This window comes from Arachis duranensis, chromosome 3 (assembly GCF_000817695.3).
Source record: "Arachis duranensis cultivar V14167 chromosome 3, aradu.V14167.gnm2.J7QH, whole genome shotgun sequence".
Lineage (NCBI taxonomy): Eukaryota > Viridiplantae > Streptophyta > Magnoliopsida > Fabales > Fabaceae > Arachis > Arachis duranensis.
The window spans coordinates 42,528,399-42,544,426 of NC_029774.3; the positions used below are offsets into that span (position 1 = coordinate 42,528,399).

A 16,028-nucleotide genomic window follows, 5' to 3' on the forward strand; every position below is an offset into this window, starting at 1 on the left:
CGAGCTATCCTCAAGCCAAATAGGATGTATCATTATGTTCGATGGTGGATACTCTAGATAAGAACCCAAAAAAAAAATCAGAACAACAGATTTCAACCTATTTCTCTCTCTCTAGTTGACTATTAATTGAAGGAGATGTCTTTCCAACCAATTTGTGTTTCTAACAGTTTCCCAATCAAATTTTGCTCAATGGAGCAATTGTTACATGCGGGTCCCTTTAGAAAATTCACATGATAATCAACAATCATGCTTATGATATAATTTACTTTTGTAAACAAAGATTCAAAAGCTCGAACCATATTCTATAAGAACATAAGTTCGACTTCTCCCCTGCCATATGCAATTTACAAGTATCCTGTAAGGCCTTTTGAGCCCGGAACTCTGAAACCATGCATTGACTTTTGTAGTATGCATGGTTAAAGTTTCCAAAACCATAAAAGAAAAACGTAGTATAGGATTTGCTTGGTAGTTCCCACATGTAACTGACATCTGAAACAACCTCATGATCAAAACACTACCCAAAACATTGGATTAACAGTTAAAATGGTCCCTAAAAAGATTACGTGTTCATCAACTTGAACCTCGAAAGATCAAATGCTACATCTTGGTCCTTGAAAAATGCAATATTAAATCAAATTGGTTCTTAAGCTAACTAGATGATAACAAGTTGTAAAATGAATATATCATGTATCATCACCTAACTTATGAAAGAACCAATCTGATTCATAGTTATATTTTTCAAGGACCAATTTGAAACATTTGATTTTATTCAGAGACTAAATTGACACACACTAATCTTTCACGAAACATTAGTGGAGTTGATTATCAACGAAGATTAAAGAAAGACAAAAGTTCTTTCATCAGAGCATCCATCCCTACGGAAGACTTGCAAATTAAGCAGAAGGGAGAAATTGCAGTAGTAGATATAGTATCTATCATCTTCATTTGACATACATGTTTTGAGAACCTCCAACACATGCTGGATCATCATCTCATAGCTGCTGATCAAGATAAGCATCTTTGGGAGATTTGGGTGCCATAGGTGATCCAACTGTTCCAAGATACCCAATTACATTCCCGGAAACATTCTTCAACCACGACGTGCTTCGTGTTAACCATCCATTCTGTGCTTGCTCTTGCATTTCTTGGTTGCTTTTCCTTTCTTCCTCTAGCAATATATCAATCCATCTCTTCGCCATAAAGGTTTTTACAGCCTCGACGCCTTGATTTACAATCTCCATTGGTGGTAATTCAATAGGATTCTGATCCAAGTTAAGCTTCGTCAAATTTTCAAGGCGACCAAATGTATCAGGAAGTGCATGAATTTGATTGTTGCTGAGATCTAATTCTTTGAGGTTAGTCAAATCACCAAACGTCTCGGGTAGTTCTTTGAGGTCACTGAAGTTACTGCTCAGGTTGAGAACTTCCAGATTGGTGAGTCTCCCAATTGCAATGGGAAGTCCATGTAGCTCATTAAAGTGAGCATCCAGATAGCGCAGCGACTTCAACTCACAGATAGATGACGGTAGAGATCGAATCTTGTTCAGTTGAATCATGAGTTTCTTTAAGTTTGGCAGTTCATATCCAATGTTCGTTGGCAAATATGTCAGACTGTTAAAGCTTACATCCAGCTCCACCAATGACCTGATTGTGCAATGAATAACAGATTTGATCAACAAGATCTATAGCATGCTTATGGGGTAAGTTCTTATAACACTTGGATGAGATTGTATAAGGATTTTAAAGGGAGTCACAAAAATTATGATATTCTGCAATTGTTCAAAACTGGTGACATTCAATAACAATTGAAAAGATTGCTCTTTTGAAATTCTCAGATACCTGCACTGACAGATGGGATCAGGAAGGGCACTCAGCTTATTTCCAGAGATATTGAGAAATTTCAGTTTTTGCAATAACCCAATTGAATCTGGAAGTAATGTCAAAAGGTTTGAAGATAGATTAAGCTCCTCCAGATTTTGTAATCCAGCTATCGAGTCGGGAATTGTCTGTTTAGTTTCACAGAACATGTTAGTGTAAAATAACAGTCGCAATCAAGACTTTTTACACCGAGTGTTGTGCATACATGGTTCAAACTTCAAACGATGCCATTATATACTGTTATAAATCATGTCTATAAAACAGCTGTTTAAATCCAATACATTCTTAATAGTGAGAGAAGAAAGAGAAATCATAAGAAAAGCTATACACAACTAAAGTAAATAAGAACCTGTAAGTTGCAATTAAGATTTCAGTCTGTAGGTTTGGGAATTAACAGTGGAATGAACATCATTGTTCATCATCCATTTTAATGCTTGAGCTAAATATATGCTAAACACAGGTCACATTTCTATGCGAAATGTTACAATATTTGCTTGCATAAGTATTAAGTAATTCATTTTCTTAACTACCTCATCATTTATCAATCACTAGTTATGTGCATATCTGGTAATTCAGAAGTCAACAACTACCAAACCAAACTATTTCCCTTTGCAACTTAGCTTAAACATGGAAAGGCTTCACTTTCCGGACTTTACCAAAGAAGCAATAAAGCTCATTCAACATCACCTCTGCTTACTCTCTCATTGATCTTACGCCCACTCCAAATTGAAATGATTCAAATGAAGGTCTCACATAGTACATCCATCGCATAATGCACATTATTTTCATCAATAAAAGCATACTACCACACCTCATCAAAATTAAATTCATAAAACTCAGTAGAATTCACATAATGCATTCTAGTCTAGAATGCCAATTAGTGTAACTTAGATATCTAATTAGGTGGAAAATCTCATGCTGTTGTCTGTGAATATGATAGTTAGGAGTCCGAAGATGACAATTTAGTTAAATATATTAAACCATCTATGAGTTCTCAACTATCAACTCTGCTTCTGAGTCTCCACCATCCAATTATGTATTGCCATGCCATGTCGTGTCAATACGAATATTGCACTCTTAATTTTATTCTTCTTCTTTCCCCTTTCAATTTCATGTTATCTATTGCAGTGGCCTTCATCTAACTTTCTTGATCATACACAAAAGAATCAAATATTGAAACATAATAAATAAATATATTCAATAGGATGAATCTTACCGAAAGCTGATTGGCGGATGCATCAAGCACCACAAGGCCGGAAATCCTCCCAAACGCCTCCGGCAACAACCGCAACCGCCGGCCAGAAAGATCCACCCTCTCCATCCCTTTCCCGTAAGCTTCCTGCAGTATTTCCGCAACCTCTTCGTTCAGCTCATCACCAGCAGCAGCAACACCGGTGTCATCGGCGGCATCTCCGGCGCCGCCGTAGATCCTAACGAGTCGCTTCTCGGCGTCAGCAAGAAGCCTCTCGTACGCATCGTGCATCTCATCGAGCTGTATGACCGACTTGACGACACGCCTCTCCTTCTCCGCTTCCTCCCTGCACTTGAGCTCCCTCTCGGCCTGCCGGGCCCGCCAAGTGTGGATATCCACGTCAGCGGGCCTGGGCTCCAGAACGATCTCCTCCAGCTGGCGTGACAGCCTGGCCTCCAGGTCAGCCAGGTCGGCCCTGGCGGCGTCGACTTCCTCGTGAGTAGGGCGGTCGCCAATTAGATTGAGAACCGATCGGGCCTGAGCGACGTCGGAGATTGCACCGCCCATGGAGGCGAGGAGGTTAGCGTCGTCAAGGTTGGGCATCTGGCCCAATAATTGTGGGCCGAGTGGGCCCACAGAAGAAGCAGCAGCAGCATCGGAGAGTGGAGGCGGCTGCTCGAGGTCGTCAAGGTTATTATTGGAATCTGCGGCGGTTTTGGGAGTCAGAGAAGGGAGACGAGACATGACGTAAGAGAGGATTGGGAAGTTAGTTGGATTTGGATCCATTGATTTTCTTCTTCAATTCTTTTCTCTCAGTTTCTGAGTTTGAACTTTGAAGAAGCGAGCTGAGTCCAGTGTTTACTGTTGTGTGAATTGGGAATTCCGCTTCCCCTCGTTTTCTTCTCTTATTATATTTCTTTTCTTTTTTTATTATTTAAATTACTTAATGGCTGCCTTCTCACGCTTCTTTAATAATTTATTCTTTTAAAAATTATAAATTCATTATAATCTTTTTGTTAAGAGATATATTCGCCTTATTATTCTGTAAACACGACATAGAAATTATCTCCACTTTTGTTGCGATAACAATGTGGATGACCATGATTTGGCGGTCAACCTTCTCAAAATTGAAGAAATTAATTTTTTAAAAAAATTATATTTAATAAAATTTGACAATATAATCTGTATATAANTTATGTAATTATATTTTCATATTTTATATTCTATATTCGTTACTTCTTCCTTATTTATTTTATTTTTGGTGACTTCTTCTTTATTTATTTAGTTATTTTATAATATTTTATCAGTACGAGACTCTGATCAAATTTTTTTGAAGACTCAGGTAATAAATTTTTATTATGTCAAATCTCTTTTATCTTGAATATAATGCTTTTGATATATCTAAAAATAATTATTTCTCATGGATACTAGATGTTAAAATCCATCTTGATTTAATGGATCTTGAAGATGCCATTAAGGCTGAAAATAATACATCCCAAAAGGATAAAACCAAATCTATGATTTTTCTTCGTCGTCATCTTGAAGTATGATTGAAAAATGAATATCCCACATTAAAAAATCCTGCAGATCTGTGGAAAGACCTTGAAGAAAGGTACAATCATGTGATACTTCTTATATGTTAGGGAAAACTTTTTCGACCTTCCATGTCTCGAATGTGCTCCTGCAGTAGCAATCGAGAAAAAGGATTTAAAAAATATTCTAAGTTAATTTTCTACTTTCTTGTTGCCGAACGCAACAATGAGTTACTTTTGAGAAATCATGAAGCGCGCTTAGTTGGCGCCGTCCCATTTTCTGAAGCAAATGCGACAAATTATAACCCCAGAAGAGGTAAATGGCAAGATTTTGATAACAAGAAAAATTATGGAAGGAAAATAAATTATGTTTACAAGAAAGGATCTCACCAGAAGTGGGATAAAGAAATAAACAATGGGCAAAGTAAATCAACTGAGAATAAATGCTTCCGTTGTGGTGGAAAGGGTCATTGGTCACGTACGTGTCGTACCCCAATGCATCTAGTTGATCTTTATCAAGTATCTTTGAAATAGGATGACAAAGGAAAAGAAACAATTTTTGTTTCAAATGATGAAAATTTCACCACTCATTATGATGTATCTAATTTCTTTAAGGATTTTGAAGGAAATATTGACTATTTGATCAATGATGGAATAGTTTGATATGTGTATGTGTTTGTTAAGTATTCATGTGAATAATTTTACTGTACATGTACTTCTACTCATTTTATTATAATTTGTTTTTAAAGAAAAATGGCAAGGACATATTCTGAAGATATTTGCCTTGCGGATAGTGCAAGTTCGCACACTATTCTTAAAAGTGATATATATTTTACCCATCTTGTGCCAAAAGAAGAATATGTTAATACTATTATTAGCTCAGGCAATGTGATAGAAGGCTCCGAAATAGCTATAATTTTGTTTTCTTGAGGAAAAAAATTTGTAATAAATAATGCACTATTATCTACCAAGTCTCTGAGAAACTTGTTGAATTTCAAAGATATTCGCCGAAATGGATATCATATTGAGACAATGAATGAGGAAAATCATGAGTATTTATGTATCACAACTCATTATTCAAATAAGAAAGTTATATTAGAAAAATTACCCTCACTTTCATCTGGGTTATATTATACAAAGATTAGTGCAATTGAATCACATGCCACTGTAAACCAGAAGTTTACTAGCTCAAATGAATTCATAACTTGGCACGACCGATTGGGTCATCCGGAACAACCATGATGCGGAGAATCATTGAAAACTCCCATGGACATTCACTAAAGAACCAGAAGATTCTTAAAACTAGTGAATTTTGTTGTGCTGCATGTTCTTAGGGAAAGTTAATTTTAAGGATATCACCAGTAAAGATTGGATTTGAGTCTCCTGAAATCCTAGAAAGGATTCAAGGTGATATATGTGGACCTATTCATCCACCATATAGATCTTTTAGATATTTTATGGTCCTGATAGACGCATCTTCAAGATGGTCACATGTGTGCTTATTATATTCTCGTAATTTGGCGTTTGCGAGATTACCGGCTCAAATTATTCGATTAAAAGCACAATTTCCAAAAAATTCAATCAAAGCAATTTGTCTTGATAATGTTGGTGAATTTACTTCCCAAGCTTTTGATGCTTATTGTATGGCTAATGGAATAAGTGTTAAATATCCAGTAGCTTATGTTCACACACAAAAATGGGTTAGCAGAAACACTTATTGAATGCCTCAAATTGATTGTTAAACCCTTATTTATGAGAACAAATCTCCCAACCTCGGTTTGGGGGCATGCTATTTTACATGCCGCAGCACTTATTCGTTTGAGGCCAACGAGTTACCATCAGTTATCTCCTATGCAATTAGCTTTTGGCCAGCAGCCAAATATTTCCCATTTAAGAATATTTGGGTGTGCGATATATGTTTCCATTGCACCATCTAATCGCACCAAAATGGGACCCCAAAGAAAATTGGGGATATATGTTGGATATGATTATCCCTCTATAGTGAGGTATCTTGCGATACAAACGAGAGATGTATTTAAAACCCGGTTTGCGGATTATTAGTTTGATGAATCAGAATTTCCAACATTAGGGGGAGAGAATAAGCTTCCTGAAAAGGAACTTAATTGGAATGCATCATCGTTGATGCATTTAGATCCTCAATCAGGGCAATATGAACTAGAAGTTCAAAAGATTATACATTTGCAAAGAATAGCAAATGAATTATCTGATGCATTTTCCGATACAAAGAGGATAACCAAATCTTATATACCAGCGGAAAATGCCCCAATTTGAATTGATGTTCCAGTAGGACAAGTAGCCACTAAAGCAAATTCACGCCAGAAGCGTGGCAGGGCAGAAAATGCCCCAATTCGAATTGATGTCCCAGTAGGACAAATAGTCACTGAAGCAAATACATGCCAGAAGTGTGGCAAGCCTGTCGGTTCCAAAGACAAAAATCCTCGAAAGAGAAAACAGGTAAATAATATTCCTGTTAAAAAAGACATAGTAGAAACACCTACAGTTGTCCAAAATTCGGATATAGTTTTAACACCAGAAGACATTCAGGTATCTGAAAATTGTAAACATGACGAGATCTCGATAAATTATATCTTTACAGGAAAGAAATGGGACCAAAATAAGACAATTGTCAATGAAATATTTGCATATAATGCGGTATTAAATATCATGCATGAAAGTAAGGATCTTGAGCCAAGATCAGTCGAAGAATGTCGACAAAGGAATGATTGGCCAAAATGGAATGAAGCCATGAAGGCTGAGTTAGACTCACTTGCAAAACGTGAAGTCTTTGGACCTGTAGTCCGTACACCAGAAGATGTAAAACCTATTGGATACCGGTGGGTATTTGTGAGAAAACGAAATGAGAAAAATAAAGTTGTGCGCTACAAAACCCGACTTATGGCACAAGGTTTTTCACAAAGGCCGGTATAGATTATAAAGAAACGAATTCTCCTGTAGTGGATGCGATAACATTGCGTTATTTAGTCAGTTTATCTGCATATGCATTTAATGGATGTGGTAACAGCCTATTTGTTTGGCTCATTAGATCGTGATATCTATATGAAAGTCCCTAAATGATTAAAGATATCTAAACCATCCAATGAATATTCGCAAGGGTTATACTCAGTCAAATTGAAAAGATCTTTATATGGTTTGAAGCAATCTAGACGAATGTGGTATAATCGTCTTACTGAGTATCTGGCCAAAAATGGATTCAAGAATGATGATATATGTCCATGTGTTTTCATAAAGAAATCTGCATCTGAATTCATTATAATTGCTATGTTCGTTGATGATTTAAATATCATTGGAACTCCTGAAGAGATTCCAACAATTATAAAAACTCTAAAAGAAGAGTTTGAGATGAAAGATCTTGGAAAAACTAAATTTTGTCTCGACCTGCAGATCGAGCATAAAAAAATGGAATCTTTATTCATCAAACAACATACACAGAAAAGATCTTGAAAAGATTTTATATGGATAAGTCACATCTATTAAGTACCCCAATGATTGTAAGATCTTTGGATGTGGAAAATGATCAATACCGTCTTAAAGAAGAGAATGAAGATATCCTTGGTCCTGAAGTACCATATCTTAGTGCTATTAGCGCACTAATGTATCTTGCTAATAATACACGACCCGATATATCATTTACTGTGAATTTACTAGCAAGATATAGTTCCTCTCCAACCAGAAGACAATGGAGTGGAATCAAACAGATCTTTCGATATTTTCATGGAACAGTTGATATGGGATTGATTTATCCCTATGGATCCAAGTCACAATTAGTTGGCTATGCAGATGCTGGATATTTGTCTGATCTATATAAAGGGAGATCTTAAACAGGATACCTATTCACATATGGTGGTACAACTATATCATGGAGATCCACGAAACAGACGATTGCAGCAACATCCTCTAATCATGCTGAAATACTAGCGATACATGAAGCTAGTCACGAGTGTTTTTGGATGAGGAGTGTGATCCAATATATTCTGTCAGCATGTGGACTGATTGATTAGAAGATAGCTTCAACTGTCCTGTTTGAAGATAATACAGCATGTATTGTTCAACTTAAAGGCGGATAAATCAAAGCATATTTTTCCCAAATTCCTAAATTCTTCTTCACTCATGATCTTCAAAATCAAGAGACAATTGATATCCAACAGATCTGCTCAAGTGATAATCTGGCAGATTTATTCACAAAGTCACTCCCAAAATTTTCTTTTGAAAGATTGGTACATCATATTGAGATGTGCCAATTTTGAGATGTTAAATAATGTCGACAAGAGGGAAAAATTGTACTTTTTTTTTCTTGGTAAGGTTTTTTCCCATTGGATTTTTCTTGACAAGATTTTTAATGAGGCAGTCCCATCACCAAAGAATTTTGTACTTTTTTTCATTCACTAAGATTTTTTTCCACTGGATTTTTCTTTAGTAAAGTTTTAATGAGACATAATTTTAAATGGTCATCCAAGGAGGAGTGTTGTGATAACAATGTGGATGACCATGACTTGGACGGCCAACCTTCTCAAGATTGAAGAAATCAGTTTTCAAGAGAAATTACATTTAATAAAGTTTGACAACGTAACCTTATATATTTATATAAATAGAGGCTTTGCCTCTAACAAAACACACAACAGTAATAAGAATAGCAAATATTCTTCTTTCTCTCTTTCACATATTTCTCTCTCTTATATACTTTATTATAATATAATTAAATATATTAATATTAATATAATAATTCTAGAGAATATTACTAGTAGAATTATGTAATTATATTTCCAAATATTCGTTACTTCTTATTTAGTTATTTTACGACAACTTTCTGATATTCCTATTCTTTTTTGCTCTAGGACGAACCCCAAACACATCCATGATAAATAGATAATTGAATGAGATTTGATTATTTAAGAGTGGCATAGAATGAAAAATAATATGATTTGAAACAAGCTTATATTTTTTGCCGTGGGGACAAGCTTCTTTCATAATACGCCCCCTTGATAATTTAAAACATAATCTCATCCAAAGAGAATAAGATTATACAATAATACAGGTTGTCAATATCTTTGATATATTCACAATTTTGTATCAATTATATACTAGAATTTAATTTTAATATACTGTAAATTAATTATACATGCATCAAATTACATAATATTACATTAGCAAAAGTAAACAGATGTGATTCTATTCGGTGTCAAATGTTTTACAGTATTAGTGCATTAAAATTGAACTCTATATATTAAACTCGTTAGCCTTTATTATTATTATAATTTTTTCAGTGTTAGCATCCTATATTTAATTAGGGAGTGCTAATGCCCATTAAAATTCTGAGACATTAACAAGATCTCTTTCTGAACCTGTTCAAATATTTCCTTCACTCTAATGGTAAACTTGGTTGATATGTTCCTATCTATCCTTTGCTGAAAATCAGAGCTCTTGAGCCACACAATTCCAATGTATATATCACACTTGCAACCACTTTCATCAATACCACATTTCTCAATTTCGTACCTAAAATTTATCTACAAAAGAGAGGGGAAAAAAATTAATTGTAATCAGGTATCCTTTGTGGAACAATTAAAAATATGTACAAAAAGATTAATACAGTTAGAACTTAGGATCGGTTTAGTAAAACTTTTAGTTTTCGAAAATAGCTTTCTTTAACTGTAGCATCTATATTTGGTAAATCAAACTAAAAATATTATTCAATAAGCACAAGCAACAATAATTATATTTGGTAAAATGACTTCTAAAATTGAAAAGAAAAAAACTTAATAGACATAAATAAAGGTAAATTTTAATATTTATTAATATATGAAATTATATTAGACTTTTTAATTTTAATAAACATAAACAAACTTTAAAAATGACCTCCTTTTAGGTGCTTTCAAAACCCATTTTTACTCTTAAAAGTTACAAGCAGAAGCACACGATCTTTTTTATTTACCAAAACACAAAATGAAGAGTTTGTACTTTTTACCTCTCTAAAATATTTTACCAAACCAAATCTTAATTTCTATACATTGTTAGCCTAAAACTTTCTTAACATTCAATCAAATGTTCTATTTGAGATAATAAATGTGAAAATTAAATATCCTACTTACGTGACAACATCTGATTGGTTGCTAATGTAATTCAATCAGGTGTTGTCACGTAGATAGAAGTAGTTGCTTTCTGAGATCATAGATGTGATGATTAACTATTTGTCTACGTAGCGATATCTAATCAGCTAACGATGCATCAAAATTAAATTCATGCAATACAATTGTTTCCAAGTTTAGAATACATACATGGAAGTGATCAGCAAATGGGACACCATGAAGAGTCATAACCTCATTCACAATCCAACCTCCAGTGTCTGCATTTGGAAACTTCTGTTGTGTGCATGTGACATCGCCGCCGAAAACTGACATTTGACGATTGAATCTGTACGAAACGCGCCTTTCAAAGACGTCCGGCTTTATCGGCTCCCACGAAGTAGTTTCATAGTTCATACAACCTGCTCTCTGCATAATTCTATGTTCCAAGCTTCCTCCATCAAAAATTCCCATCATTGATCTCATCTGTGCAAAGAGTAACACAACAATTCGAAGTATCATCCAATCACGTAATGCCAAATCATCAAAAAGAAACTTTGATTATTATAATTATATACTGATATTGGATCAAGTTTGAAGTCATAAGAACAAGATTTTCTTTATCATCCTTCAATTTCATCAAATCAAAATACAATACAAGTTATATGGTATTGTTTGTGGCACAAGCAATTGATGCTTACCTTGATTGGAAATTCTGCAGAATATATCTTGGATCCTTTTCCTTCATTGTCCATGACATATTCAGAGTCTTCAGGAATTACAAAGCCTCCCTCTTGTTCTTCATGCTCTTCCATAACTTGTTCTTTCTGGTAGGGCAGTGTTCTTGCTCTCCACAAGGCTCGAATCGTTCTTTTAACAAGGAACGAAAAAAGAAATGTTATCCGATAAATTCCATAAGTTCAGTCTACATTACTAGAAACAGTTTCATATTAATAATACCTGGAGGCCACACCGAACGATGCAAATGACTGAAAATGGAACCTAAGCCTTCCTTCTTCGTCTATAGACTTCGCGCCATGCCTTGCATCGATTCCTCGACCTTTCCGTAGAATTATGACCAGTATAGGGCTTCCTACTGATGCCCATGTTGGAGGATGAACTTGTATGTCCTCTATGTCTTCCCAAAGGAAGAAAAATTTGGTTTTATGTCCAAAAAGATTGGCATAAAACCCAAGAATCCTAGCCGAAAGAAACATCCTTCCCTGCAGTTACAAAATTATTACATGTACAAATCCAGAGAAACTAACTCTAAAGATTTCCACTTATTAGAATATCAAGGAGTATAGTAATATGTTAGTTCATCGGTGCACGATTATTCTAAAAGCGTTACTAAAACTCTAAAAGCATGCTCTTATGCTAACTACATACCTGTAAAGGCATTTTTCTTTTCAGGTAACATGTGAATTCTTTGATTAGAAATTCTTCTGGAGGCAAACCAAACAGTTTCTGGAATGTAGAATTTCGTTGAGGCGATTGAAGATTCAACTGCAATCCATCCATTATTAGTCACACATACAAGAAAGGATTCTCATGATCCATAACACCAAAAATCAGAAACCAATTCCTGGTTCTTATACCTTTCTTCCTACTTCCTTTTCCATTTTCTCCAAATATTCCTTAATCGTTTCGACTCCTTTATTATTGTCCAAGAAAATCCTCAGATGCAACTTCGATTGTGCGGACTTGGCGAGCTTTCCTTCAAGCACAATCCACATGTCGGCCAATTCCGTCGATGTGTGCTTTAGGAAATTGATCTCGGCACGTCCTAGCGAAACATCCTGGTCAAATGGACCATCAAAATCGAAAACTTCCACATCTAAAACCGATGGTGGTTCTTCCATAGCATCAAACTCTAATATCTCTGCATAAATTTGAACAAAAAACCAATAGAGAAACACTGGTAAAAATATACTCATCTAGAAAGGAAAATTTTCATGCATGTAATAAGTACCAAGTTAATGCAAACCATTCCATTGAGGATCAGATGTTTGAAGCTTCACTGAGCTTGACCTTGTTTGTCCATTGCAGGTTAAAATTACATAGGGGTCCGACAACCCTGTGGACTCCAAGGATGCCAAGTCGACCGCCTCAATTAAAGCCACTGTAACAACCCAACCATCCCCGTTGGCTTTTAGGCCATGATCAGTTCCTGTTATAACAAATTGGATCAATAGTTAAACTTTCGTAGCAAGTCAATTAGTAGTGATAACTGATAACAAGCATGACAACAAGGCTATCAAACTCTCGAGTTAACTCGTACACTTCATAAAAGTAGTTTCAAACAATGTGCTTACCCATCTGAAATCTAGCCTGCACAAAGTGAACAACCATATTGTAAACACGATGCAACTGAATGATCAAAATTGCACTTGTAACAAGCTCTCCAAAGCTATCTGGCAATTCAAGTCCCTTGAATTCCAAGCCGCGAGGTTCCCTCGGACCGCACCGCGAAATATGCAGCAAAACATATAAAAACATAAACAAAGTGGAAGCTACCGTGAAATTCGAAAAGTATTTGATTGCCATCCACCAATTCCAAGGGTCCTCTGTCTGCAAAGTTGCCAACAAATGTTCCTTGTCTGATAAGTCTGCCAAATCTAGCACCTTGAAATTTCGAGCAAGTAGGTCGGAGAACTGATCAAAACTCTCCTTCAGTCCTTGTCTAGTTCCCCCTTCTATCATTCCTTTCATCATTGTGCTCTGTAGGAACATCATGCCCCATGATACCACAAGATGTGATGATTTCTCTCCAGAAGATAATTCGCCACTCGGCATTATCTTGTAAAGCAATTCAACCCGAAATGTGCTCCCATATGGAACCTCAGGTGTGCTTACACTAACAAGTACTGCAAATTCATCCTTACTCACTCTAACATAGCTTTGCTCTTCAGTGGCATTAACAGCCTTAACTAGCTTCGAAGCTGCTTTTGTATACGAAACAACTCGCATTAAACAAGATGTGTCCCCATGTTTCCATGTCCAAGGCCCTTCTTGCATATTTGTTGTCCCCTGCAGTTCTGCCAAATCTTTCCTAAACTGTGAATTTGGTGCGAAAAGAAATGCATTAAGATCATATGGAGATACTGCATAAACCTGATCCACCAGAACACCACCCGGCAAGTTATCTGGCATCTCCTGTTTGTTATCTCCGGATTCCATTAGTGCAATTGCTTCTTCAAAGCTACAAGGAGAAGATAAACTTTCTACAAAATCTTCAGAATCAGATAAAATAGTGGATGTTTCAGGAGAATCCTCGGCTTTTGATGAACTTCCATCTTTCTTGTTGAAGATCCTATCTAAACGGTTAGCAATAACCTTCAGCAACTTTTTAGTTTCACTCATTTTGTTAGATGAAATTTGTGGAGATTCCAAGTCTTTTGAGTCTTCAGTTGCAACACTCAAGTTTTGTGAATGTGTGTGGTTAAAATGGCTTTTACTATGAAGAGATATGGTAAGTAGAATTTTCCCTGATTATATAACACATTAAGCTGAAAATCAGTTTGATATGTCTAATCTATGAGGAACCAAAACAATAAACAATATAAAAATTAAAATAAGATAAGAATGTAAAATGCAGCTCATGGTTTTTTTTCATGCAGATATATGTTATTATCTCTTCTCCAATACAATTCCAATAGTTCAAATTCTGGACATGGCATAAAAAATATGAACCATAAGACTAAAAGGGAGCACAGAGTGAAAGTTAACAAAGATCACTGCTCTAGTTTTGTTTAACACTACAGTAGTAAAGCTTCAGCATACTTATAATCTCCAAATACATAAGAAAATTTGCATAAACCAAATGCATAAGAAAATTGCAGATAGTTTACAATCTCCACCCCATTGCTGCCTTTCCTTAGTTTTTCAAAGATTTTTTGTTGTTTCTGTCTCAAATACAGTATCTAAATGCAGTCTTATAACTCAAGGTAGAGAAACAAAATTTGGCACATTCATAACTTAATCTATTCATAACTAACATAATAAGTTACATGGAGTTATAATAAGTTATGAACATATCAATGTCTATGCAAGTAACATATATTGTGAAGGGAACAAACCGCAATATTTGTTGAAAAATTTCCCACTATTAGGACTTTCAAGATTGAACCAAGTTGGGGGCAAGGTTTGTTTATCAGCAGATGCAATAGAACCAACAAGAACCCTCACTTCACCAACCACAAGTTCCACAGAACCACCATTGATGACCCTTGATTCATCACCACCACCATGATGAGTATTACTAACAACAGAGACAAGAAGCACTTGCTCCAAATCATGCACCTTCAAAGCAAACTCCTCATTCCAAATTGGGTTGCAAGTGTTCCTCACTATCCTTGTAGTTTTAGACTTCAACTTCCCAAGCTTGAGCTTCACATAAGACTCATTCACTGGAAGATCTTTTGCTTCCAATACACAAACACACAACCTCCCCATAATATCTTATTATATTAATTATGATATTGTATTGTATTGAATACATCAAAATTCAAAAGCTTGAAACTTTACAACTTGCAAGGCATATAAACCATAAAGCAAATAGCATAGGGAAGCTTAATTCGACAAAAGGGTTTGATGGGGTTTCAGTGTTTGTAAAAAAGATTGGTTTTTTGATACGGTGAAGTGGTGGGAATGAAGGAGGGAATCTTGGGGTGGAAGCCATGAGAGAGAAGAAGTCGTGTACAATGAAGGGAAATGACACGTTTTGTTTGAGAATTGAGAAAGTGAGTTACTTCAAGTTTAGGCCAAAAATGATTTTAAAAAGGGTCAAAAAATGGAAGCTCCTTGTAGACATTTACTTATGTAAGATGGTTTCCTCGTTACTTGTTAAGACAAATTTTGCTTAAATAAGGTTTTGGTTTGATGGGGTTGCGGTGGGTGTGACAAAAGATGAAGTAGATAGAAGACAAAATGGGATAAGTGCAAGTCTTGTCATAGATTCTAATTTCTAATTGCTTTGATCATCATTCATCAAAGTACACAAAAAATAAATAAATAAATAAATAAAGGGTTGGCAAGCAAGAACTTTCTCAGGTGAGGAACATTCAAAATTCCAAAACCAGAAGAGTTGAGAAAGATCTGAGGCAACCTTGTGTTTTTTCTAGATGGAAGAAAGAGAATTTTTGGGTATGCTTCAAAATTCAAATCTAAATTAATTGCTTTTGAATAAGTAACTGCTAAGTGCTAACTACTAACCACACCCTTTGTTTAAAAAGTAATACTTTTTTAATAAATAATTTATTATATTTGTTAGAATATATTAGAATCAACTAGTATTTATTAATATTATTTAATATATTTAAATAT

General features: G+C 35.3%; 2 protein-coding genes across 2 annotated transcripts; both read right to left on the bottom strand.

Moving 5' to 3' along the window:
• Window positions 1-216: 216 nt before the first annotated feature.
• On the bottom strand, window positions 217-3,979 carry LOC107478920 (plant intracellular Ras-group-related LRR protein 9). The gene is made up of 3 exons (XM_016099075.3): window positions 3,095-3,979; window positions 1,840-2,006; window positions 217-1,644 (listed from the first exon to the last, which is right to left on the bottom strand). Exons 1-3 carry the CDS (start codon window positions 3,854-3,856, stop codon window positions 993-995), a joined length of 1,581 nt encoding a protein of 526 aa, XP_015954561.1. The 5' UTR covers window positions 3,857-3,979; the 3' UTR covers window positions 217-992.
• A 5,816-nt stretch (window positions 3,980-9,795) lies between these two features.
• Window positions 9,796-15,740, bottom strand: LOC107478921 (C2 and GRAM domain-containing protein At5g50170). Its single transcript, XM_016099076.3, has 9 exons — window positions 14,783-15,740; window positions 13,019-14,191; window positions 12,691-12,873; window positions 12,302-12,585; window positions 12,093-12,209; window positions 11,664-11,926; window positions 11,405-11,573; window positions 10,917-11,189; window positions 9,796-10,148 (listed from the first exon to the last, which is right to left on the bottom strand). The coding sequence occupies exons 1-9, from the start codon at window positions 15,156-15,158 to the stop codon at window positions 9,936-9,938; spliced, it is 3,051 nt and encodes a 1,016-aa protein (XP_015954562.1). The 5' UTR covers window positions 15,159-15,740; the 3' UTR covers window positions 9,796-9,935.
• Window positions 15,741-16,028: the final 288 nt, after the last annotated feature.

Bases quoted from the DNA above. Each gene is read 5' to 3' on its own strand.
- LOC107478920 (XM_016099075.3), bottom strand. From the start codon at position 3,856: ATGGATCCAAATCCAACTAACTTCCCAATCCTCTCTTACGTCATGTCT. The intron at 2,007-3,094 runs GTAAGATTCATC...GAAACTAAACAG, and splicing joins CATCCGCCAATCAGCTTTCG to ACAATTCCCGACTCGATAGC. The intron at 1,645-1,839 runs GTATCTGAGAAT...TTGCACAATCAG, and splicing joins GATCCCATCTGTCAGTGCAG to GTCATTGGTGGAGCTGGATG.
- LOC107478921 (XM_016099076.3), bottom strand. From the start codon at position 15,158: ATGGGGAGGTTGTGTGTTTGTGTATTGGAAGCAAAAGATCTTCCAGTG. The intron at 11,927-12,092 runs GTATGTAGTTAG...TTGTAACTGCAG, and splicing joins AAAGAAAAATGCCTTTACAG to GGAAGGATGTTTCTTTCGGC. The intron at 11,190-11,404 runs GTAAGCATCAAT...CTCTTTGCACAG, and splicing joins CTGCAGAATTTCCAATCAAG to ATGAGATCAATGATGGGAAT.